Source organism: Leuciscus leuciscus, assembly GCF_965113295.1.
Source record: "Leuciscus leuciscus genome assembly, chromosome: 20".
Lineage (NCBI taxonomy): Eukaryota > Metazoa > Chordata > Actinopteri > Cypriniformes > Leuciscidae > Leuciscus > Leuciscus leuciscus.
Genome location: NC_138744.1, coordinates 18,324,145 through 18,351,757, shown reverse-complemented (window position 1 = coordinate 18,351,757; position 27,613 = coordinate 18,324,145). Strand labels below are relative to the sequence as shown.

Sequence of the window (27,613 nt, the reverse complement as noted above, 5' to 3'; positions counted from 1 at the left end):
TCAACCCAACAGCCCACACCAAGCTCAAGTATTTATTTATTATTATTTTATTATTTATTATTGTATTTTATAATTATTGACCGTTGATGTGTCTTATATTCATTCAATGTACATGTACAGTCACTCCCAATCAATTATTTTTTTCTCCTCACACTTCTAAGGTGGAAACCTTTGGCTTCTGTTGGACAGTGCTGTAGACCAGCACAAACAAAGCTCAAATGCCACTTCTGATGCGATCGTACAAGTGGATAAATACCTTACAGAGACAAACATACAAAGAGCTGAAGATCCACTTGAATACTGGAGAATGCAGAAACATGTGTACCCCCATCTATACACTGGCATTACAGTTTCTTTGTACCCTGGCCTCCTCTGTACCATGTAAAAGAGTGTTCTCTAAGTGAAGTACTGTCTAAGAGGAGAAATAGACTCAGCCCCAACACTGTGAAACAGCTTTTATTTCTTAATAAAAATAATTAAAAACTTTATCACCTTTCTGTCATTCCTACAGTTACATAAGCACTATCACTGCCAAGTGTCATAAGCACATTTAATATGTGTGTGTGTGTGTGTGTGTGTGTGTGTGTGGGGGGGGGGGGGGGGGGGGGGGGGGGGGGGGGGGGGGGGGGGGGGGGAGAGAGAGAGAGAGTGAGAGAGTAGGCCTAAATCTTATGAATCATATAAGCTCATGTTATATTTTGTCACACTTTAATGGGTAAATGAATTTATTTAATGGACAAATCAAACACAAACCTGTAAGGCTTTTATTTGTACACATAACATTGAAACTATGGAGTGTGTTGGGGTTGCTTCATCTGCATCTGACAGAGCTTACACAGGGCTTCTGGCTGCTTTATTTTAAATAAGCACCAGATGGTGCTGTTGTTCTCCACACTCTCGAAGCTCCACACTCTCGAAGCAGACTAGCAGGCTTGTCACAGGATAACAGGTGATATCTCTTGTTTGACACACACAGACACACACACACACACACACACACACACACACACACACACACACACACACACACACACACACACACACACACACACACCACACACAGGACACGATTATGCAGAGGTATGATTGAGGATGATGTCCCTTTTCCTTGCCCCTTACTCCCCTATCCTAAACCCCATTGAGGAGTTTTCTCAGCTGAGATGGAAGGTTTTTGAGCATCAAATGTCCTTCTGGATGCACTGGATGCTACATACCAAGACATCACAGCTGAACACTGCCAGGGGTGGATAAGGCATGCCAGAAGATTCTTCCCAAGATGCCTTGCCAGAGAAGATGTCAGGTGTGATGTGGATGAGAACATGTGGCCAAAAGGACCTTATTCTTTTTTTCATAAACCATGCATTCTATAAAGCTACTCTGAGAAGGGTCATAAAAAAAATTAAAAAAAAGTAATTTTTTTAAAATTAAATTTCTGCAGGAAAAGAAACAAAATGCACACATTTACTAACCCAGACAAAACAAAAATGTAGAGACTTCAAAAGAAACTGCAGTGCAAAACACAATCTATGATCAATACAATATACTGTCTATTATATAGGGGCAGACCTGACAACATATACAATAATGCAGTTTCTGTAATTCCATCTGATGTTAGTGTTTTTTTGGCATTGTGCTATGATTGACTAAATGTTCCTGTTGGAAGAGAACATGTGATAGTGTTTTGGTAGACATAGTGTATTGTGTTAATGTATTATTGTATTTTGAAAATTAGTGTTGGGGTTTAGTTTACAATGTGTGATTTTGAGCATGAAATTAACCGTTTTAAATTTGCCCCTTATTAATTTTAAAATTAGTAAAATTGTTACAAATATTGGAAAAATTGTCATAGCGATTGTAAAAAACTGTAACAGCTGTTCTTTATATAGTCCTCCATGTTTCCCATCTTGCCCATAATCGTTTATTAAATATTTGGGCTAATTTTTAAATATAAAAAATATAAATTTATAGTTAATGTATTACTCAGACTATAGCTTATATTTAGCTACTAATAATTACACATCAAACAGCTTCTCAGAAATCATCAGATACATCCTCATTGTGAAAATACAAGAACTGTGATAGTGGGTAATAAAAATCAGAGATTACATTCATGACTAATTTCACCTTTAGACCCGAATACGTCAATCAGGGAAAGAAATGAGGCAGTGAAATTTTGCTCTGGCCATAAATAGGGAGTTTTGGTTAACAAATGTATATGGCCGTTGCTTATGTGGAAGTTATATTGTTTGATTAACTGTTCATTATCTTTTCCAAAGAATGCAATATCCCCTGTTATTTATAATGTTACATACCGGCTCAAGGAAGTAACACAATTAAAAGGAGCAGAGTCCAAAAATAAATTAAACAAAATATTTATTTACGTCTAGGGGTTATATGATAAAGAAAATAGATGTTCAACAGAAAATAAGCGTCCCAAGATAACAACAGAAAAGCAGATTGGAAATAATTAGCATACTGCTGTTCATAATATTAATGCATTCGATCTGATTCAACTGTAGTATAAAAAATAAGTATTATGTGAATGCTTGGCTTAAAGAGATGCATCTTTAATCTAGTTTAAACTGGACAGCGAGTCTGAGGCCTCGAACAATATCAGGAAGGCCATTCCAGAGTTTAGGAGCTAAATGTGAAAACGCCCTCCCTCCTTTAGTGGACTTAGATATCCTAGGAATGACCAGAAGCCTCGGATTTAGTGATCTTAAAGAGCGCGATGGATTATAGGGTGATAGAAGTTCCGTTAAATACCCAGGAGCTAAACCATTTAGGGCTTTATAGGTCAGTAATAATACTTTGTAATTGATACGGAACTTAATTGGGAACCAGTGTAGAGATGATAGAATTGGTGTTATATGATCATATTTTCTTGACCTAGTAAGAACTCTAGCAGCTGCATTTTGGACTAACTGTAGCTTGTTTATTGAGGATGCAGGACAACCAGCTAATAAAGCATTACAGTAATCTAGTCTCGAGGTCATGAATGCATGAACTAACTTTTCTGCATCAGAAACAGATAGCATGTTACGTAGCTTAGCAATGTTGGAAAAAGGCAGTTCTTGTAACATATGAAATATGATTTTCGAAAGACAAGTTGCGGTCTAGTATAACTCCCAGGTCTTTTACTGTAGTGGATAAAGTAACAGGACAAGAAACAGGAATTCACAGCATTACAACAATAACGTTGTGGGTATACAAGAATAAAGTTGTCATTTTTGGGAATAAACTCAAAGGTGTTGTACAATAGAAATAGTTGCTTACATACTAGGAAAAAACTGTTTCATACTTAAAAACATCAAAGTACTGTATTTGAGGGTAAGCTCAGAAGCATAATGTAATGCAGAAAACTCTCGCTGTTTGCTCGTTCACTCCAAATACATGTTTTGTTTCATGTTATGTTTACGTATTGATTTCATGTATGTTTACTATTCATAGATGTTTGCATGATGTTTTGTAAATGTTGTTTTAAATGTTTTTCGCATTATGTTTGATATGTAGGCTATCATTTACATTAAATATTTTGTAGCTTATATATTGCCTGTTTAGTGAACTATTAGTTTGGTTTATCTGTTGGTTACGAGTACTGTAATTTCCTGTATAAGTATATACCACAACTGTGTAATAGTAAAAAAGTTTATTTTAACTTGCAGTAACAATTATTTAACTGAAGGTTAACTTTTGTGAATTTTGACTCTCAATATGTAATATTTAATCATTTTGGCTAAATCGTTTACTGTAGCCTATATGCTTGATACAGGTCAATAGTGATGACCTGCAGAAAAGAAAAAAAGAAAAAAATTCACGGTGTAATTTTTCCTGGCTCGCCGCGGGGGACTTCCGTAGAGTTGTAACAGCCGAGACTATTTAATGTGCAAAACTATTTACTGACACATCTTACCCACATATTTATATTGTATACATAGGCTATTTAACAGTAATTGTATGCTCTAAATATTTTTTATAGAGGTAGCAGACAGCGTCCCAGCACCAGTGCATTAGACCACAAACACACAATGTTACAACTGTCCCCTGCCCTGTTGACTTAAAGTTATTTGCTCTACCACTACCAAATCTATGACATGACTCGTGTTAACATCCAGTGGTGACGCAGTGATATCTCTGCACTCTAAAACGGCCGTTTATCATTAACTGACAACCGACGTAAAGAGTTCAGATGATTTGAGCTGCAGCTCCTGACAGATGAGAGCTTGATCATGGTTTCTTATCTTTTATACTGTAGGGGAGACCGGGGACAGTTGCAACAGGGGATGGTTGCAACATGTCATTTTTCTCCAATCAGAAACAAGCTAGAGTGATGACACTCATACTGCACAACCACAGTTAGACCCTCCACCCACCAAGCAGACAGTAGACAAATTCAACATCTGCTGATGTATTTATTGAACAAAACTTGTTTTGGAGGTATGAAAGTAAATTTTTTCATGAGATATATTTTTGTCATACTGTCCTGACATTTTGTATGATTTAATCAAAACTTACATAGTTTGAATTGTTGTTTTGTTGACTACTAAGTGACATGGTTAGCATGTGTCAAAGTCAGTGTGTCTAGCAGGCGTATGATGTTCTGTCATGGCTGATAGGGTTGGGGACGGTTGCAACATGTTATAAATTGCATGTTTAATAAAAGTTTGTTGCATTGCAAATTGTTCAATTCTTCCTGTCTGACACTGAAATATGCAGAGATTGAATAGCATCTGTAACACCTGCACACTGAATCTATGTAGGCCTATGTTCTACACATGAGCAAACAAAACTCAATAACTGTTATTTGATAAATATGACTAAATAAATAAATAATAGGCTACAATAATATTATTGAAATAAATAATACTATAATATTATAGTAGGCCTAAAACAGTTCATATTTTCAGAATTCTTTGCTCATTGAGACAAAAAGCTTAAGTTAATTAATGAAATTTAAGGTATTTTTAACATGTTGCAACCGTCCCTGGGTTGTGTTGCAACCGTCCCCTGGGTCGGGGTCAGTTGCAACATCTGACTTCTTCCATTCAAATAAATACTGTGAACGATATGTCATATATAATCATCTTTAAATGGTATGGGTAATTAGCAGACAGATGCAAGTTTAATATATACAAATTTGGTTGGTCTAGTCCAAATAGTCTCTGAGTAATTGAGAGAAATGCAAAAAGTGTTGCAACTGTCCCCGGTCTCCCCTACGCTGTGGATTTTGTTGTGTTTTGGTGAGACTTTCAAGCATCTAAATAATGCTGTGTGTTGAATTTAATTATCTACCTGCAGAATTATCTAATTGTCTATTTTTCTTAGGACAATATTTCGGTCAAGAGCTGCAGTTTCCTGAGCCGGCTAATGGAGCAGTGGGAGAAAGCGTGGTGCTCGCCCCTGATAACCCACCCTCCACATCCATTCTTTTAACTCAGTGGACTTTTAATTCAATTTTTATAATTATAGTAGCGTCTGGTGTAACTACAGTAAACCCCGCATATGAAGGCAGAGTTAGTTTTGACATCAACACATTCGCTCTAGAGCTGCAGAATCTGAGACTGGGTGATTCTGGAATATACAGACTCAGTGTAACAACTAGTGCTTTCAAAACACTTACAGGAGAAACTTCGCTACAAGTGTTCGGTGAGTGTGTTTGCTAAAACGTTTATTATTTGAGCAAAGGCTAATGATGACAAAAATGCGTATTTAATAATTATGTGAATTATATGGTTTGTTTCTTTTAATTTGTAAATTTAATATGCTATAATTTAAACGAATCATGGATGAGGGAAAAATGACATTATAAAGTGGCAAGCAGAAGTACTAACTTGATAATTTAGACATGCCTGTGTTGTAAACCAGACATGCACATATGGATGTTGTAGGTTGATTTTAAATAAAATACGGTTTACATTTTGCTGTTGTAATATGATTGCATTAAGACTTTTTACTTTCGTCATTTAATACCTTTGGAACTTTACCTTTTATGGCATGGAATTTTATTGTTTGAACCTCAAACAAAACCCATCTCAGTATTAATCATGAAGTTATTTATATAGATTTCCACACAATTTATTTCATGACAAACTGTTTTACCCTTAATAAAAGGGTGTTTTTAATCTTAAGGTCATATTAAAGGGGTCTTGCATTAAAACACCTAGGCTATTCAAGCATAAATAAAAATTTCTGTCATTGTTGTTGGGGCTTCAGTACTGCCCTGAGCCACACTAAATTGAATTTAATTCAGTGTTCACTAAATGTGACGGACTCGTTTTGATCCAGTGTCTTTGTTCATTCTCCCTCATTCACACAGAAAAAATATCTAATATCAGGCTTCTTGGTCCAGAAGAATTATTAATAGAGGGCGATTCATCTGCTAGCATCATCTCTGAGGGAACTGGCAGCATCACCTCTGTGGAGTGGATGAAAGATAACAGTCCTCTGTCTCCTAGCAACCGCATCATCTTCTCACCTGATAACAGATCAGTGTCCATCAGTCCAGTGCAGAGATCAGACAGTGGGGAATATCAGTTTACTTATAGAAACCCTGTCAGCTCTGAGACGGCAAAACTCAGCCTGATCATCAACTGTGAGTGTTAAACATTTAAACATCAAGATTATTTGAGCTCAAACCTGATGAAATATAGACATACTTCAGTGCTCAGTTTGTCCCTCTAACAGTGAGTCTCTTGTGTTTGTTCTAGATGGACCAGAAGATGTTTCTATTGAAGGTCCAAAAGTGGTGGATTTAGGGGTTCGAGTGTCTCTGTCTTGCTCTGCAAATTCTGAACCTTCTGCCTCATTCATCTGGAGGTTTAATGGAACAGACACCAGTGTGACCACAAACACTTTCACCATAGATGAGACTGACTTCACACACAGTGGAGATTACGAATGCACTGCCTCCAATAGTGTCACGAAGAGAAGTGACTCACAAAGACATGCTTTACTAGTTAAAGGTAAGCAGTTAAAACTAACCTGAACTATGATAACCAATGCTTTGACCTTAATTTACCACTTATACAAAGGTACTTTCTATTTTTTTTTTATGATCTAAAAAAAAAGTATGTACTTCTAATAATCTTTTTCTGTTTTATACAACTTTGTTTTACCTGTTCTAGTGTTGTGTTTTGAATAGTCTGTTACTGTTCTTGTGTGTTTTCCACAGGAGGAGGAGGAGGAGGAGGAAGAGGAAGAGATCCCAGATAGCAATAAATCATGCTAAATAAGCACTGATGCATCAATGTCAATGGAGCTGAATTAAAATTACAATAATATTTAGCGTCTCTTGCACCCTCAGTTAATATTAAAACAGTGTTGAAATTTTAAACATCATCAAAATCAATGGTATAATGTTATTCAGTAAAAGTTACAGTGTTGTTGATTCTACAACACTGTTGTTTAATCACTGTTGAAATTAATAAAAATGATATACAGTATAATATATATCAAAGGTATTGTTGTTAAATCAAATGCTATAATGTGATGTTGGTTCAACATAATAAGTTTGCACCCTCAGTTATGCTGAAACAATATTGAAATTTGAACAAAATAGCAATAGTAATGTCATTGAATCAATGTTATGATGTGGTGTTGATTTTACATTATGTTTGTTTAAATGTATTGAAAATACATTTGAAATCATATGGAATGTTAACATCAATGTTGAAATCTGATGTAACCAGATTTAATGAAGAAACAACATTAAAGTATAAAATTTGCTACATCAATTCCTGATCATTACAAAGTTTCTGTTACTACAGTAAAACATAAAAACAAAAAAGTTTTGTCAAAATCATTTAAAATGATAATAATAAAAAAAAAAAAACCTTTCCAGTAGTTATAGGTTCCCTCAGAGGTGATGTTAGCAGATGAGTCACCCTCTATTAATGATTCTTCTGGACCAATAAGCCTGACATCAGAATTTTTTTTCTTTTTCTGTGTGTGTGAGAGAGAAACAAAGACACTGGATCTAAAATGAGTCTTTCATATTTAGTGAGCACTGAATGAAATTTAGTTACGACCAAGTTCGCACTTGTAAAACAGCAGGAGAGCTTGAACTTTTGCGTGGCAGAAAGTGGCTAATTAAGGGTTAAAACTACCACAAACACGTGAGTTTGCGTTGATGAATTGTGAACAAATGTTGTATGCTCCCTCAGCTCCACCATGGTCTGTCATTCCTCTGGCTCTGCCGGGATTCCTCGTCCCTCTTGCTCCACCTTGGTCTATCGTCACACTGGCTCTGCTTCGGACTTCCCGATCTCCAGCTGTGCTTCGACCCTCCATATTCTATAAATGTAAACCCTTGATCTTGTCAAACTCCAGCAAGTGATTGACATAAAAATGAGATACTTTGATATTGTGTAAGTAACACAAGCACAGGCACTGTCTCTCCACAGCTCAACATAAGGAGTTTAAGCTACATGGAATAGCCTACTGATATTAAGTACATAAAGTACACATTGGAGCACATTTGGTATATTCAGCAGTCTATACAGTATGTAGTCCTTTGGGGTTTTTATTTAGCCTATTTATTATAAATTTGGTAATTTTTGCCAATTCACTTCAGTTAAATCACATTTAATTTGTCTGACAAAAAGATACACAATTCATTGGAGGTTCAGATTTTAATGTGATTGTTCATGGTGTTATAAAATAATGTGTAGTGATTAAACATAAATTAGCAGCTCAAATCAATCAAATTTCTTTGCAAAGATAAAAGATACTTTAGATATTCATGATATGCATTATCTACTATTATGGCAAGCCGTTTTAGCATTTAATCCTTAAAATGTACTAGTATCTATTTTCATGCTACTAGTAGGCCTACTTATTTTTTAGATAGTAGGGGAGAGCGGGGACGATTGAAACGCGGGACGGATGAACCATTAAGATTTCATTGAAAACCACTCACGTCATGTAGGTCAAATTTCGTTAGCACGTACAGCACGCAATGCCTACCAGACCTGCGAAAATATTTCTTCTTTACGTCATGCCGTTATGGAGTTAAAGCCGCAAAGCTGTTTTTGAGTGCGGTAAGTGTATTCTTTCATGCAGTACTTTTTTTTTTTTTGACTGACAAGTTGTATTGATTGTTTCATGTGTCATTATTATGATACTACGGCAGGTGTAGTAGTACTGCAACACACCCTTAAGTGTGCAACATCAGATATTTTTAGTTTAAGGGCAAAACAGGTTTAACTGGCAGGAGGCGCTGGACGGTTGAAACAAGTGTTTTGGTCCCATGTTTACCGCACTGATGCTGGGACAAAGTCTGCTACCACTGTGAGAATGATTAATAGTAAATAACACAATTACTGTTAAATTTGCATAAATTACAAATATTTCAAGGGGGGGGGGGGGGGGGGGGGGAATCTGAGTGGTAGATGTGTCAGTATTTATTATCTAATTTAGCACATTAAAGTGTTACAACTGTACAGAATTTTTAAAACATCATGAAAATAAAACATTTAAAATATCATTAAAAAACATCATGCAAATACATGAATAGCTAATGTGAATATGAATCAATATGTAAACATAACATTAAACAACATATACAATGTATTTGCAGTTTCTGCATTACATATTGCTACTGAACCTTACCTCAAATACTTGATGTTTCAAGTATAAACCTGCTTTTTTCTTATATAAATATGAATCAATGTGTAAACTGTCATGAACTGCTCTGAGAACTGCAAAGATTGGGAATCCAAATGTAGAATTTTATTAAAGGGTAATCCAAAAAAACATAAAACAGAGCCCAGGGCAGAGGCCTCAAAAGAGAAAGACAGAGTTAACAAGGTGTAATGAGATAATGAGACATGGCTGAATACAGTCAGGGATGATGAGACTGGGCAGTGAGTTCTGGGAAATGTAGTTTGTGAGGGAATGACAATAATCTGGGGTGGAGTGCCCTCTGGTGGCTATCAAGGGCACTCCAGCTGGTGATCCTGATAGTAAACAACACAGAACATATGGTACACCACATCCTTTTGACTTTATTCTCAAAAATGACCATTTTATTCTCATACTGATGTTATTGTCGTGCTATGAATTTTTATTCTCAAAATATTACGACTTTAATCTTGTATTGCTATATTATCTAGCCTTATATTATATTTGAAGTGGAAAACTTCATGCATGCAGTACTTATATCATTTCAACAAATGTATTAAATTGTTTTAAATACACACAGTGTTGAAGTGGTAAAAGTGGACATATGACAGTTTTTGGTACCTGCAGTTTATTCAGAATTCATCCATGATGAAAATAACTCATCCTCATGAAAAAAAAAAACCTAGTTAAAGTTTAACTCACTATATCTGCCTTGATAAATTCTTATAATTTGTATGTCAGTGTTATCACATCATGAAGAAAAAAATCTACAGTACTGTAGGTGGCCTCTTAAATATTCAAAAGAGCTGAAAACCAGAACCAGAAGGTGGAATGAACAAGACAAACTCTTCATTTTGAGCAAAGAAAATTAAAATAACAGGACAGTATTTATATTGCATTCTTTGACAAAGATAATGAACAATACATTTCTTTACCAAAACTCCCTATTTACGACCATGTCGCTTCCTCATTTCTTTCCCCTGTATGACTTTGTGCTCGGGTTCAAAGGTGAATCTCAGCAATGTTTTTATTACCCACAATCACAGTTCTTGCATGTTCCCAGTCCAAGAAAGAAATAATGAGGATGTATCTGATGATTTCTGATAAACTGTTTGGTGAATGTGATCAGCCAGAGTAATTTATTAATTATAAATAAATATACTTTATATTTAAAAACAAGCCAAACTATTTAATAAATAAACACAGACAAGATGGGAAATATGTGTGACTATGTAAAGAACAGCTGTTAAATCGGTTCTACTGAGTTCTGTTTGAATAGATTTAAAGTAGGCCTGTAGAAAGAAAGAAAGAAAGAAAGAAAGAAAGAAAGAAAGAAAGAAAGAAAGAAAGAAAGAAAGATGTTTCAGTCTTCATTTCCTCACCAGTGCACAGGATGGTTTGACACCCGAATAGAGAGGTTACACAAGCATATGATAAAAGAATCCAAGCAAATGATTTCCTAACATTACTGCAGGACTACAGGACAGAATACACTTGTTTTATGATGCAGCCAAAGTACACATACAGTATAATGCTGTACAACAGGACAGACTGAATTTAAACCTTTGATGCACAACATGGGTCTAAAGTGACCCGACTGAGATTTTATTTTCTATATCATTTGCAAGAAATTAATTTCATCATTCAGTATTCCAGGTATTCCTCAATGAACTTGTTTTAGATCATTACAAATCCTTATTTAAATTTTTGCTTTCTTACTTTTCAAATACAAATATTTTTTGTGTCACTACCCATAATGCACAACATGGGTCTAAAATGACCCATATTCATTTTATTTCAATCATGGCTGAGTGTTTCTTTGCTGAATCTTTGAAAGAAATGTATTTTTATAATTTATTAATCCAGCTATTCATTAAAATATCTTGTTTTTGATTTCCACAAATCTTACTTTATAAACAAACAGTTTTTGTATTTCTACATCAATTTTACACACATGACATTTTTGTAAGCAGAAACATATTTACTGTAGAAAACTATTCACCTGCCACACATTTCAGAACTCAACACGGCTGCTTTTGAATATTTCATACATGTTAGTCTTATTTTATAATTTTTTTAATTTTGTGAAAGACAACTGGATATAATATTTGAATGTTAGGCTAAGGTTACCTTGACCTTGAAATCCATTACTAGAAAGAGAAGCATGTCTAATACCATTAGCTAGCTTGCTGTTGACATATTCTATTCCATCTAATATTGGCTAGGTCAACAAAATAAAAGTTGAAATAGAACGTTATTATATATACAAATATATAGTGTTGCTGTCGGGCGGAAACCTTGTATCTCCATATTTCGTCATTTTAATTTGTTGTCATATAGCCTATCAATGCTATCGGTCACCCTTTACGTCTATCACTGGACTCTTCTCCAGAACAAGCCAGACATATATGCCTGTCATGATGAAGTGTGGTCAATGAGCTTGTCATGCCTCACGTGAAGAGGCACTTGGAGGGCACGCCCCACCTTGAGAAGATGTGGGATCCTTCGGATGAGACGTTAAACCGAGGTCCTGACACTCTGTGGTCATTAAAAATCCCAGGATTTCCTTCGTAAAAGAGTAGGGGTTTAACCCCGGCATCCAAGCCAAATTTGCCCATTGGTCTCTTTCCATAATCATGGCCTCCTAATCATCCCTATACATACTGATTGGCCTAATCACTCTGTCTCCTCTCCACCAGTAAGCTGGTGTGTGGTGGGTGTTCTGGTTCTGGTCATTTGTGAGGCATGCAAGCACTGCGATGGCAATCTGAGATGGCGCTGTACCTGTGTGATTTTATTTTGTCAGTTTTATTTTCTTTTATTCGGTCACATTCAGCACAATTCACGTCAGTTTCACTACGCTACAGTTCAATTTCAGTGTTACCGGTTAAATGTGTATGTTATGCGTGACAAAGTGGCAAATAAACATATTTCAAGTGTCACAGTAAATGTGTGGATCTAAATAACTGATAAAATGGTTCTTTTAACAAAACGTTGCCTTTAATCTTTTGTTTTATCACGCTTGCATAGATGGGTCATTTTTGACCCATGTGTGTAAAGTTGATGTAGTAACACAAAACCTAGGAAATATTAAAATAATAATTTGTGATCATTGAAAATAAGATATTTTGTATATTAATGGATCATGGAATATTAAATGCTGAAATAAAGTGATTTCAAAAGATGAAACAAAAAAAATGCCCAGCCATGCATGAAATAACATAGGAAATGAATACGAGTCTTTTTAGACCCATGTTGTGCGTTATAAGGGGTTTGCATGGCTTGTGAATCAAAGGGTTAAATATAATTAACCTGCTCACCTGAGGTAAAGGAGTCCTTGGACTGTTTGGAACTCAATGCTTATGCTTTACATTTACATTTTCATATTCATTTTCTTCATTCTCGTATATAGGTTCATTCACCGGAACTGCTCCATCTCTTCTTATCTTCTGGATATCAATGATTTCTTCATAGTTTGATTCCTACAAATAGTTATTTGTTTTTCTTAAATTATAATCACAACATCAGACACATGTGGTAAAAAGTGAATGTTGCTGACATTTAAATCATGAAACAGAAAGCCCACTATTAATCAGTGGTAATGCTTATCACGATTGCATTTTTGTTAATAACATCCATAGTTTAATTGCAATCCTCAGCATGTTTTTGTGCAGTAATATGTGAAAGATTTAAGTCCATTTGAGCTGACAGTAAAAATACACACATCCCTCCTGCTATAAAAGCCATACACTTTTTAATTGCTTGCTATGAGTTAAAAGACTCAAGAGACAGAAGAGGAAGAACAACTGAATATCAGTTACTACTATTGAAAAACACCTTTACTGTAAGTGTTTGTAAAGTGTAATTTGACATCAGATTAACAGTTTTAAAATTGGGTCCTATAATCAAAAGAATGATTGTGATGAGAAGGAAAAACTGAAAGTCACTCACAGGCTCTTGTTTGCTTTGTGCTGCTGCTTAAAGAAAGAAACATTCAATAAGTTTGATACTGAGATAAATATGTACTGAATCATCTGTAATGTGAATTGATCATCTGAAATCTATAATGGGATGATCAGTGTCAGTGTTGTCTCTATCAAACCATACTCATGTTGGTATTACGAAGAAACATACCTTCACTGGATTTTCCTTTTTTTTCTTTGTTTAACGTTGGGCTGTAGAGTTAAGACCAATAAATTATTTAAAATCTTTACCACATTTCTGTCTCACAAAAATGCAGTATGTAACAAAAATGCAGTTTCATTTTATTACGTATAAAAACTGAATTATATTACGTATGTTTTACTGTAATTGGATCATTCATAAACTCTGAGTTTGATATCTCACAAGAATATTTTTTAATCATGGAGATCTTCAAAGGTTATATGTGGATTTAGACCCGTTGGAAGCTGATACAAGTTGTGATTTGTACACACATTATTAATGGTAACAATGTATATAATATGTCAAATTAAAGCTGGAGATTACAAATTACACCAGGAGGTGCCAGATTACTTACATTTTCTTGGTTTTGACTAAATAGAAAATCAGACCACAAATGCCTGCAACTGCCACTAAAACTCCAATGACAATCCCAACTATCGCTCCTGTTGTCAGTCCTCCTCCTCCTCCTCCTCCTCCTCCATCACCAGCTATAGAAAGATACAATAAAAAACAGGGCACCAAGGCCATATACTGCACACAATAATAATTGTAATACACTTTAAGTATCAAAACCTTAATAATTAATATATATATATATATATATATATATATATATTATATATATATATATATATATATATATATATATATATTTAAGACAACACAAGGCAATTACGAACAATAGAGATGTACATACAAAACAGCAGAAAATTATGACAACAGAAAGCTCCAATGGTAACAGACATGCCCCTAAGGTCAAAACACTGGTTATCAAAAGTTGAAAACACATTTAGAGTTAGTTGTAACACTTACGTTTAACTAGTAAAGCATGTCTTTGTGAGGCACTACTGTTTGTGACACTATTGGAGGCAGTGCATTCGTAATCTCCACTGTGTGTGAAGTCAGTCTTCTCTATGGTGAAAGTGTCTGTGGTCACATTGGTGTCTGTTCCATTAAACCTCCAGATGAATGAGGCAGAAGGTTCAGAATTTGCAGAGCAAGACAGAGACACAGGAACCCCTAAATCCACCACTTCCGGACCTTCAATAGAAACATTTTCTGGTCCATCTAGAACAAACACAAGAGACTCACTGTCAGAGGGACAAACTGAGCACTGAAGTATGTCTATATTTCATCAGGTTTAAGCTCAAGTCATCTTGATGTTTAAATGTTTAACACTCACAGTTGATGATCAGGCTGAGTTTTGCCGTCTCAGAGCTGACAGGGTTTCTATAAGTACACTGATATTCCCCACTGTCTGCTCTCTGCACTGGACTGATGGACACTGATCTGTTATCAGGTGAGAAGATGATGCGGTTGCTAGGAGACAGAGGACTGTTATTTTTCATCCACTCCACAGAGGTGATGTTGCCAGTTCCCTCAGAGGTGATGTTAGCCGATGAGTTGCCCTCTATTAATGATTCTTCTGGACCAATAACCCTGACATTAGATATTTTTTCTGTGTAAACAAAAGAGAAAGAATAAATACATTGGATCTAAAATTTGTCTTTCACATTTAGGACCCAATTAACATTTGTAAAAAAAAATAAAAAAAAAATAAAAAAAACTTGTGCTTTTGCATGGCAGAAATTTGCCAAATTAGGACTACAACAACCACAGAGATGTGAGTACAAGTCTGATGAATCAAGCAACCAGTATAGCCCTTATTTAACAAATGGCTAGCAAAGTATAGTATTTAAAAAAATCAAATCTGCGTTTCCAGGGCTGTACAGAAGTCCTAGAAATGTTTATTTATGTTTTAATATTTGCGCCACATTGATAAACACCCTTTTATTAGAGGTAAACCTGTTTGTTTTGATGGACATGATGCCACAAATGAAGGAAAGCGGCAATTTGTGTAAAATGTATATATATAAATCAATTCCCATTAAATATTGAGATGGTTTATTTCAGTGTCTGTTTAGATTGCCACAGTTTGTAATGCATAAAATGTATGTTTAATGGATTTTCATAAAAAAAACTGAATGTCAGGGCCTGGGACAAAAGGAAAACAATAAAAATCCATATCATAACATATTATTGTAAAAGTTTATTATATTGGTAAAACTTTTCCAAGACAATTTGCAGTTTAGTTTTATGTTAAGGGCAGTGTTGTTGGGTAAGCTACTCTAAAAAAGTAATTCATTACTAGCTACTAATTACTAATTATCAGTGTTGCTAATTTACTAATTACTCTCTCTAAAATATATTGCATTACTTATTACTAATAACTTTCTAAATCAAATATCAAAGTCAACCAGTTGAACAATACAAGGACAGACATGAAACTGCTCTTTTAATTCTTTAAAATAAATAATATAAAATTGCATAAATTATTCTTGAACTGTCCAAAGTATTTAAAAGGAGAACATTACATTTAAAACATACATTTTATCATTAGACTCTACATTTTGATTGTTAAATCCGCTATTGTTTTACAGTCAAGTGAAAAAGAAAGGACACTCTTTTGAATTTTATGGTTGTACGTATCAGGACAAATTAAAAAATCATCCGGTCCTTGGCAGGTCTTAAAATTATATAAATACTACCTCAGATGAAAAACAACACATGACATATTATAACGTGTCATGGCATATTTTACAAAAACTAGACCAAAATGGAGAAGCCATGTGTGACAAACTAAGTGCACCCAAATGAAGAGGGTATGTAGCAGTCAGGCGCTGCTAATCAAATGCCTTTAACTGATCATCAGCGATTGTGACCAACTCTAAAAAAGCAGAAGTTTTGGAAGTCTAGAGCATTCAGGTGTGTGTTAAAACAATACCAAGGAGGAAAGACATCATCTTAGAGAAGCAATTGTTGCTGCCCATCAATCTAGAAAGGGTTGCAAGGCCATTTCCCCAAAAATCTGAATTCCATCATTCTATAGTGTGGAAGATTATTCACAAGTGGAAAACATTCAGGCAGTCGCCAATTTTCCCAGGAGTCCCAGCAAATTCACCCCAAAGTCAGACCGTGCACTGCTCAGAGAAACTGCAAAAAAAACAACAACAAAAAACACATAACAACTGAAAGATTTTACTCAAAAAACTCAAATGAAGACGCCGATGCTGATGCCGTGCTTGATGACTCGGGCCCCGGACAATCTTATAAAGGTGAGAGGCCATCTGTCCGACAGCAGCAAATCTACAACAGTATGTCTGAAAGGAATAGAATCACGGTGTTGCACTGGCCCAGACGCCCAGTCAAAGTCCAGACCTCAACCTGATTGAAATGCTGTGGCAGGACCTTCATAGAGCTGTGCACAAACAGATGTCCACAAACATCAATGAACTAAAGCATCGATGTAAAGAAGAGAGGACCAAAATTCCTCCACAACAATGTGAGAGACTGAAAAAGTCATTTATAAAATTATTATTTCAAGTTATTGCTGCTAAAGGTGATTCTACAAGCAATTAAATCATAGGGTGTACTTAGTTTGTCACACATTGGCCTCTCCATTTCAGCTTTATTTTTGGTTAAATAAATAATGACACAGAGAAATGTCATGACATGTTGTTGTTCATCTGAGGTTGTATTTCTCTTATTTTCAGACCTGCTAAAAATCTATGATTTTTTATTATGTCCTGATACGTAAAACATAGAATTCAAAAGGGTGCACTATCTTTTTCACATGACTGTATACATAATTGTTCTATACAGTATTTAATGCAATTACATCGGAAGGAACTTTAATCAAATTACAGAAAAATTAAGAGTAATCCCTTACTTTACTTTTTCAAGGGAAAAGTAATTAAATTACAGTAATTAATTATTTAGTAATGAATTACACCCAACACTGATTAAGAAATGTTTTGTTTAGTGGACTCAAATGAAATAATCTCACAGGACTAATACTGTATAATAGTTTTTAATTTTAAATAGTTCAAATCGGTTTCTCCAAATGAAATGTGTTTACTTGCATGGTATTATTCCAGCATACTGGAATAATAAAGTAGATTACAGAAGGGAAACAGTAAATTAACAATAAAATACTGACAGCGGCAGTTTTCTGTTAATTTAATGTAAAAGATTTACACAGGATATTATTTTACAGAAAATGCTGAACCAAGTTTTAGCAACACACTCACCGAACACTTGTAGTGAAGTTTCTCCTGCAAGTGCTCCTCCAGCAGCAAGTGTTAGAGTCAGTCTGTATATTCCAGAATCACCCAGTGTCAGATTCTGCAGCTCCAGAGCGAGAGTGTTGATGTCAAAACGGACTCTGCCTTCATATGCGGGGTTTACTGTAGTTACACCAGACGCGACTGCAATAATAATAGTTGAAGTAAAAGCCCACTGAGTTAAAAGAATGGATGTGGAGGGTGGGTTATCAGGGGCGAGCACCACGCGTTCTCCCACTGCTCCATTAGCCGGCTCAGGAAACTGCAGATCTTGACCGAAATATTGCCCTAAGAAAAAAAGACAAATAAATAATACAATTAAATTACTTAACTAATCCAACTACTGTAGTTATTTTTACTGGTAACAAAAAAAAGAACAGCTTAATGAACTGGCAGACATAGATTTTTCTGAATTTAAACAAAATAGGACTAACTATAGTTATTTTATACACAGAAATTCAACATACAGCATTATTTCATTTCTAAAAAGTCTCACCAAAACAAGACAACATCCACAGCGTCCAGTATAAACGATGAGAAACCATCGTGATCGAGCTCTCATCTGTCAGGATCTGCAGCTCAAATCATCTGAACTATTTAGCCTACATCAAATTTCAGTTAATGATAAACGTCCGTTTTAGAGTGTAAAGCTCACTGCGCCACCTAGCGCTGGATATTAACACGAGTCACGTCACAGATTTGATCGTGGAGGAGCAAATATCATTTCAGTCCTGTAACATCTAAATTAAAGAAAGTTCAGTCTCGCTATTTTACTTTACTACTGTTTGCAGGAATTACACTTTTCGTGGTAGTTTACATAAACAATTTAGGGGTAAGTTGTAGATGTCAAAACAACTTTGACTTATAGCAGATAAAGATGAAATGTTTGAGATAACATAGGCAAACATTTTTATACCTCAATGGGTCATCCCCAGTCTCCACTACTTGCCATTTATAGTTATTTATTTCACCAAAAGATAAATTGCATTTCATTTGTTGTTTGTGACATGAAAATCAAAGACAGATGTAACAATGAGTCTTGATGTCTAAAAATGCATCTTATAGCCTTCATACAGTATTGAAACATACAGTATTCAAGTTTCTCTAGATATAGGCAAAACATTTTCCTTGGCTAATTGTAAACCCTTGATCTGGTCAAAATCTAACAAGTAATAATCAACATCAAAATGAGAAATATTGATATTCTGTAAATAACACAACCACCAGCACTGCCTGTCCACAACATGAGGAGGTTACATGTACTGATCCATAAGGTCTATGAAGCATATGGAGCAGATTTGTCAATATTAAACAGTACTTTTGCTGTTTATTCTCTTGATTTTCTTATAAAGTTGGTAATTGCTAATTCACTTCAGTTAAATCTAATTTGATTTGTCTGCCAAAAAGATACAAATTTGATAGAAGTTCAGGTTAATATGATTGGTCACAGTGTTATAAAATAATGTGTACTGATTAAAGTCCATAAATAAGCAGTTCAAAATGTCAAATCAATAAAATTTCCATGCAAGGTAAACATAAAGATAATTTAGATTATCTTTTTTGTTTTTTTGTTTTTATAATTAAACTTATGAAATAATTTATTTGCCATTTTCTTCTTTCTTGATTGGGTCATTAAATGTATAATTAGAAATGGAAAAGTGCACACCACAGAGTGAGTCACAAGCAAAAGCCACAGAATGTTTTGGGTTGCAAAATGCAGCTGCTAGGAAATATGTCTGTGCATAACATTTCTGCTTTTTTCAGCAGCTGTTTTAAAAGGTCTTTATCTACAAATGGTCAGGGCATTAGACTGCTGTTTTAACTTCCCTTTATGTCTTTGAGCAGTTTGAAGTTCTTTTATAAGATGGACTGGTGTTAACCCGAGGTGCACACTTTAGAAATGAAAGCTTATAATGTATTTATTCCTTTACTGCTGTCTTGTACCACTGTGTTAACAGGTAAGTCAGTGCTGTATTTACTGATTTGTTTTTTGTTTTTTAGAATTTTATAGAAATAGAATTATGTGATTTGCTGAAAATGTTTTTGTTGTTGTTGTTCATTACATTTTGCTAAACTAGATGGTTAAAATCCTTTGTGGAATGATCTTTGTGCTAAATCTTGTTCGCACTAACATAGTTGTCATACAGAACTTATATAAACTTATTAACTGAATTTGTCAAGATCTCTGAACATAGTTTTATATTTAGGAATCAAGAAACATGGATGATTTGGTTTTGGGAGTTTTATTCCTTTTTTTACATTTCACAATAACTCAGAATGTTATATTAATGCTTAATAAAATAAAATAAATTGATGATTAAAACATATTAGACATATGTACAGTAAATAAGGACAACTGATTCTGCTAAACTCTTTCTGTGCCTTTTTTCTTTTTTAATAAGCATTCCCTGTCATGTTGTCTCGAGACATTTCCTGTGTAGACAGACTTTCTTAAAATTAGCAAACATACATTATAATAAAGATTTCTCTCTCTCTCTCTCTCTCTCTCTCTCTCTCTCTCTCTCTCTCTCTCTCTCTCTCTCTCTCTCTCTCTCTCTCTCTCTCTCTCTCTCTCTCTCTCTCTCTCTCTCTCTCTCTCTCTCTCTCTCTCTCTCTCTCTCTCTCTCTCTCTCTCTCTCTCTCTCTCTCTCTCTCTCTCTCTCTCTCTCTCTCTCTCTCTCTCTCTCTCTCTCTCTCTCTCCACCAGTACTGCATGGACAGAAAGTTTTCACCCATCTTGAGGTTACTGGGAACCAGGGTCATGATGTCACACTGATGTGCCAATACATCCATGGAAACACAAAGGACACAATATCTCAAGTACAGTGGACATGGCATAATCAGTCCAATACATATGAAATCATGATCTTTAATATGAACCATGGCCTTTTTCTGCATGACACATTTCTGAAAGACCGAGTCAGCTTCAGTACAAACTTAACTCTGATCTATGACGCCTCCATCATCATCAGAGACGTGAGGATGAGTGATCAGGGAGTTTACAGCTGTGACTACACAACCTTCCCTAGCGGCAGTTTTAAAGGACAAACCACTCTTACAGTCATAGAAGGTGTGTAACGGTCCATTGAAATTACCAATGAAATTACCAACTTCTGTCAAAACTCTGTTGTCTCTACATCCACCTCTACAACTAAACCTATAACCATTCTGGGGACTGAGGACTGAAATACTGTAATCTGGTGGGGGTCAAATTTCAGTTTGAATCACTCCGGTTGTCTGTGTTTGAGTATTCCAGACCGAGAGGTGGTGATTTGAGTTGGCCTCTGCTGTAATAGTTCCTGATGCCATGGTATACGCTGATTTCACGCAGCCTTTATTTTGAAATCGAAAGCGAGGCTCCGGTGGGAAGAAAACCGGAAGTGTCGCCTTTAATCACAGGAGAGTCGTGAATGCGATGGCGTATTGTTGTGTTTAATGATGTTGTGTCAATTCTAAAAATGTACATACATTTCTTTAATACTTTAGACTATATACAGTGAAATTCATTTATAAATAAAAAATATTTTTTATATATAATTCAGAATGTAAAAAAAGAAGCAGGAATGATCTATATACATATCCTATATTGGATATTAACATCCAACAGTGTAAATCGCGGCAGCAGCTTCAGGTTGGTAATCCAAGGCATTGTTGTTTATCTTTACTTCCGGGGTTCTTCCCACCGGAGCCTCACTTTCGATTTCAAAATGGCGGCTGCGTGAAATCAGCGTATTGTCCGCATTGCTATCCTGTTGTTAGGGTGTAGCCAATCACAGCCTCTGAGATATAGACAGAGCTCGGGTTTATGCAGTCAAATCTATGGATTTGATCATCTATTTCATTGCAAAAAATAAGTCTGGTTTCTGTGACAAGTAATTGTGCACCTCCCTTGAAAAAGTGGCACAATTATAGGTATCATCTTGCTATTACAAATGGTGTGGCATGACTCGGCATAAGTTTAATACTTTAAGTGAGTAATTTAGAACAACCCCCTATCCATAAGTATAAGTAAGCAAGCAATAAGGTACGAGTCGAGAGGCTGTGCTGTATCGTGAATAAGTAACGTTAGCTGCTAACGGCTGAAGGGCGTTGTTAGGGTTGCCTGCAACCCCTTCAGCCGTTACTTATTCACGATACAGCACTTGTCTCGAGTACCTTATTGCTTTTATAAAACGTTTACCACACAATACAACTATTAAAGCCGAAAAACATGTATCTATGCAACTTTTATGAAGTAAAATCACTAAAAGCCTTCCTTCCGCTGGAAAAAATAGTCCCTGACCGTAAACAGCAACAAAAGTTACATACATTATTTCGCCAATAGATGGCGGCAAAGACCGTCTTTATGAGTGAGTCAGTCAGAGAAGACTTTTACATTGAAAGGAATCAAACTTGTGAACACGGAGAAGGAAGACGCAACTGACAGATGACTAAGTTAGTATGGGCACGGAAAAAACCCTTAGCTGCTAACTGTTAAAAGGACAAGATATCGCAGCGGACATTCAAACATATATATTTTTTTAAATTATGAATATGACTGACCTGAAGGAAAATGCTATATCTACTGTAAATGCAGGTACACTCGCTTACTCAATCTCTCAGCTTCAATGAACAATATCAATGAGATCAAACATGTACTAAGAGTGGTTGCTAGGGGTGTTGTGTGGTGATACATAGAACAGTTGGGTGAAGCGGTCATAGCCGTGTTTTATCGTGAATAAAGCACAGCTATTGACCAATCAGAATCAAGGATTGGAACTAACCGTTTTATAAGCAGTGATCCGGCAGTGATACGTCTGCTTATATCACTCAATAAAATGAATGAAATCAAAAAATGAGAATGAAAAATAGAAAGTGTGCATTACAGTCATGAATGCTGTTTCAAAACCCACTGATTTGCTAAATTGCTGGTTTATTACGATCTCCCTCCTGATTGTCTGTCCACAGGCAGTCCTCCTGTTCTGTCCATCGCTGAGGCTGTAGGGATTGCGACTGCTGTTGTGTTCATCACTGTGATTACAGCTGCTGTGGGGTATTTGTTCCTGATCAACAGACGGTATGTGACTAAAACTGCATTTAGCAATTTCTTAATTTGTAATGTCATGGATCTACACTGAATTATGACAGATTCATGCCAACAGCCAACAAGCAGAGCAAAAAACAGAGCTTTTAGCGCACACATTTTTGAAATAAACAAATCTGTTTTCAAAAGCTGCCCAATTTTTGATTAAATTATTTTATACAGTATATAAATATTTATTACATTTTTGATCCGTATGCATACTACAGGTAAAACCAAGAAATTGTGCCAGCATTAGACATTTTATTCTTATGCAAAACGCAATGTACCCCATTATCTTGTTTATCTTTGCCAAACCTGGAACTAAAAAAGGACATAGTGATATTAAATAAGGAAGTGGATGTTAAAAGACCTTTAACATTTCTCTTTTTATATATTGCAACACATGGCAGAAGAGTCGGCAGCACTTCCGCAAATTGTAAGTATAAACTTCAAGAATGGGTTGATTAAAATCTCTCTTTTTAAAGGAATTGCTCAGTGTTAAACTGCACATATCGCCGATTCTTTCTTGATTAATTGCTTGTGATGTTTCTTATTTGTAAGATGCTGGAAATGTGTCTTCTAAATGATTAAATGTAAATAGGAACCGATTTTAAACGTAATTATTTAACCATACAAATCTGTGGGTGCAGTTTATGTACAACTTGCAAAGTTGAGAGCATGGCTTAAAAACCGGTGAGTACAGACTTTAAACTAAAAGTACAGATTTCAAAATAATGGGGACAGATTTTCAGATAAAAACAATGAAAAAATGTCCCGTGGCCCAAGGGGGCCCATATAGGGGGTGCTATACTTTCCCAATTACTTTTGCACTTCAAGTCACACCTGTATAATTCTCACTCCATTCCTATACTTTGAAATCATTCTGCTATTTGACCAGTGTTTTACCTCTTTACTAGATACAACTCAGAGCCCTGATGACCTAAAACAGGTGAGAATACCTGCTGTTAAGAATGACTGTGGGAGAAAAAAATTATCTAGAGAGAGACGTAATCAATCCTGAATCTCAAGTCATATGGTATTTCACAAGTGCCAAATAGGCCACAGGCTTCTGTAAATGACTAAACTTCTCTTCACCCATGTATTAGGATGTCACACAAACGGGCAAAGTCAACAGAAGCACCTCACCATCAGGGGAAATTGAATACGCTACGGTTTGCTTCAGTAGTCGCTTAACATCACTGCGAGCCTCAGCCAATCAGACGGCTTTAGGTGTCCACACAGAAGAGCAGGAAACTGTGTATGCACAGGTGGAAAAAAGAGTACAAAAGTCACATCCACTGCAGGTTTCTATTGAAGAATTAGGTGTTTGAACAGTATAGAGACAATAAAGGGCTGATCATACCAATGACGATAACTAACTATAAAGTTAATGATCATTCTAATTCTAACAAGTAAGTCCACACAACCACACCATGAGCTATAATGATAACCACAGAGGAACAATATCACTGGAATCACTTTAAGATCACTTTAACATTTTTTCAGCTGATAAATGATTTAAAAAAACATTGACAGCCCCTTAGAATCCAGCCACCTTGAGCATTTAAAGCGACAGACGGCATAACTGCAGCATGCAACTGAAATAAACAAAACTTTATCATCCATTGGTGTAGCACTAATATAGTTATTGTTCTTTGTGTAAACAGGCCTTAATTGTTATTCTGCCAAAATGGCCCAAAAACTGACACTGACAGTGTTTTGGTAAAAAGAGTGCCTGTTATCTTTTTAGGTAGACTTGATTTGGTGTGGTCTATGCAAAAGTCAAAAATCTTCTTAAAACGAAAGAAATGTGCTTATTACAAGACATATGTATTTTTATCCCTTTCTTGGCTTTGATTTCGATTTAGAAGAACAAAATTGTCTGCAGAAAGCAGAAAAACAAAACCCAGTCTCTACACAGCATTAGGGTTGAGAGTAATATTTTTGTTGTTGAAAAATGCATGTTGTTAAAGACAAATTAATTTATTTTTTTATTCCAAATGAGTTTCTTTGTCAATCTACAGTTTTAACATAACATGTGGAAGCCCCTCAACTCCTAAAACTGACCCCCTTGACCTTAATGCATTCACTTAAAATATCCTCTGATCTAATATTTATGTAAATAAGCATCATTTTATAATGCAATTCACATTTGTATTTTAAAATAAAAAATAAAAAAGTTTCTTTGACCTTTTTGAACATATGTGATTCTGCTATTTCCTTCCTTCTTTCATCAGTCATTTTTCAGTGCATGTGATGTGTGCGGGAAAATGTACAAATGTAAGTTGAACCACAAAAACGGATGTCTGACTTTCTGTTTCTAAAAACACTGATCTGTGGTAAATGCAGCGTGTGAAAATATGTGTTGAGGTATGTGGTGTGATCTCACAAGTTCTTACAGACAGATCAAAGTCCATGTTTTAATGAACAAACAGCTCCTCATTTCCAGTAACATACATATTCAGTCAGAGTTGATCTCCTCGGTATCAATAAAGTATCTCTATTTTTAATTTCCAATTCAGACAACACAACCCCAGAATTAAATTACACAGACAGTGAATTTAAAAATAAGTATAGTACAGAAAAGTATGAATATCTGTTTAGAATATCTTTAATTAACAACTTTTTTTTAATTAACAAGCGTCATTGTCCTCCATTAACGTGTGTGCTCTCATTCTGTCGCGGTCTGGCTCTGATCTGTAACGGTGTCATTGAGAGAATGACGTTCAGACGAGAGCGTCTCTGTGCTACTTCCTGTGTGTGACCTCTATGGTAACATAGAGAGAATTCAGTCAGGGAAGGGAAGGAGAGTCTGTGCCACAGTCTGCCTCTGAAGTCAAGCAGACGTCTGTGTGCCGCCTGAAGATCAGAATCACAGGGGAAGTTTAATATCTTCTAAATCCTCAGACTGAGGCGGACAATCTTAACTCATTTTCAAGGTTACTTCAGACATGGTCACTGTTATAGTACATCGTTCAATAGTACAAAAGAATACTTGATATGACACATGGCTATCCAAAAGAAAAGGATAATTCTGTCGTACCAAGGAAAAGATGGAAAGCGCATATGTCTATGATTTTGAACAAGGGGGCAAATATTGCAGAAATGTGTCATACTTTTGTCTCCCCTTTTGACAGTCTCATTTTTTTCCTCATTTCTGCTCTCCCATTAGGTCTGTGTTGTTGCTAGACTGAGGTGGCGGTAAAGTGCAGCCTTTTGCCGGTGGGGAGTGTCCTATCCGGCATGGGCTTAGCCCGCCTCCCCCTTCACTGTCTGTATTGGAGGATGAGTGAGGAGGGGGCGGAGCCAGGCGAGGCAGAGGGGCTGAGGAGGGAGGGATTCGTGTACAAGAGGTTGTGCGGAGACTCTGGATACGCCGGCACTCCTGGCAAATGCGCACGTGAGTGCAGCCTCGCGGCAGAGGCACTGTCACTGCGGGCGGTCCCAGGGCCACTGAGGGGGTGCTGTTGGCACCTAACGGGTCCTCTAGGAGTCGCTGGGGCCCGGGGCCCATGTCTGAGGGGCCTCCTCCTGGCCCTGAGCTTCCCGTCAGAGGTCCCGTACCGCTGTAGAGCTTTCCGTTGCTAAGGCGCATCTCTCTGACAAGGCGCAGGGGCCGCGGGGCCCCTAAAGTGATGCGGGTGGGGTGCCGAAGGGCCAGAGAGCTGGACAGGGGGCGGCGGCGGCGCAAACGAGAACTTTTCTTGCAGGAAACAGCGTTACGGAATTCTGTCAACATCTCCTGACATACGGACACCTGAATATTGAAAATATATATATTAAAGGCTTGAACAAAAGAAGATCAATATATATCACAGAAGTATAAATCACAGATACATATGTACATATATACTCTACTGGTCAAAAGTTTGGAATAAAAAAGATTTTTAATGTTTTTGAAATAGCACTCTTATACTCAAAAAAAAAATGTATTCAGCAAGGATGCATTAAATTGATTAAAAGTGACAGTGCTGTTCTTTTGAACTTTCTATTCATCAAAGAATCCTGAGGAAATGTATAATTGATTTCACAAAAATATTAAGCAGCAAATACTGATATTAAGAAATGTTTATGAAAATCCAGCATTGTCATCACATGAAAAAAATATTAAAATATATTACAATAGAAAACAATTATTTAAAATGGTAAAAATATTACTGTTGATAGTGCATTTTGATTAAAAAAACAACCCTTGTTAAGCATAAGAGACAACTTTCAAAAACATAAAAAATTCTTAATTATTTCAACATTTTTGTCTGGCAGTGCATATACATGAATATCACAGAACTACAGTATATTACACAAGTAGACATGCACACCGTGACAACCACTGACTTCGACTTCACTACAACACACACTAACGCGAGGAGTCGGCGGGTTGCTTTGGTAACCTACTGTAGTGTGACTGTGATATTGGCGGTCGCAGGAGAGAGGCCGTACCTCGTCTGTTTCAGCTGATCGGCGTGTGGACCACACAAACTCCATCACAGCCACAAACACAGCAATAATCAGGCCACAGATTAACACCACAAATATACCGCCAATGTTCTCCATGCCAAGACCTGCAACAGTGAATTAAACACTTTTAAACAATCTGCATCTATGACAATATTTCATCACAGACATAGAAATATTAAATATA

The 27,613-nt window shown here is 36.0% G+C and overlaps 3 protein-coding genes across 10 annotated transcripts in view; 1 reads left to right on the top strand and 2 right to left on the bottom strand.

The window, feature by feature from the left end:
* The window catches only part of LOC309483302 (cell adhesion molecule CEACAM16-like), a 58,726-nt gene extending 40,223 nt beyond the window's left edge, over positions 1-18,503 (bottom strand). For 7 of the 8 annotated variants that reach the window (XR_014200535.1, XM_082149052.1, XM_082149050.1 and 4 more), the window contains exons 1-4: positions 18,406-18,503; positions 17,877-18,197; positions 14,969-15,244; positions 14,599-14,853 (exon numbers count right to left, since the gene is read on the bottom strand). Coding sequence is in view for 7 of the 8 variants with exons in the window: in XM_082149052.1 (XP_082005178.1) it covers positions 14,599-14,853; positions 14,969-15,244; positions 17,877-18,197; positions 18,406-18,454 (901 nt within the window). In the remaining variant the exon portion in view is untranslated. The remainder of the gene's footprint in view (positions 1-14,598; positions 14,854-14,968; positions 15,245-17,876; positions 18,198-18,405) is intronic. The other variant, XM_082149056.1, reaches the window with a different exon arrangement.
* A 1,174-nt stretch (positions 18,504-19,677) lies between these two features.
* LOC309483316 (myelin protein P0-like) lies at positions 19,678-25,174 on the top strand. The gene is made up of 6 exons (XM_082149084.1): positions 19,678-19,867; positions 20,617-20,979; positions 22,857-22,965; positions 23,382-23,407; positions 23,889-23,920; positions 24,078-25,174. Exons 1-6 carry the CDS (start codon positions 19,810-19,812, stop codon positions 24,300-24,302), a joined length of 813 nt encoding a protein of 270 aa, XP_082005210.1. The 5' UTR covers positions 19,678-19,809; the 3' UTR covers positions 24,303-25,174.
* A 203-nt stretch (positions 25,175-25,377) lies between these two features.
* The window catches only part of grik5 (glutamate receptor, ionotropic, kainate 5), a 74,406-nt gene continuing 72,170 nt past the window's right edge, over positions 25,378-27,613 (bottom strand). Inside the window, exons 21-22 of the mRNA XM_082149091.1 lie at positions 27,367-27,533; positions 25,378-26,728 (exon numbers count right to left, since the gene is read on the bottom strand). Coding sequence (XP_082005217.1) covers positions 26,123-26,728; positions 27,367-27,533 — 773 coding nt within the window. The 3' untranslated portion in view covers positions 25,378-26,122. The remainder of the gene's footprint in view (positions 26,729-27,366; positions 27,534-27,613) is intronic.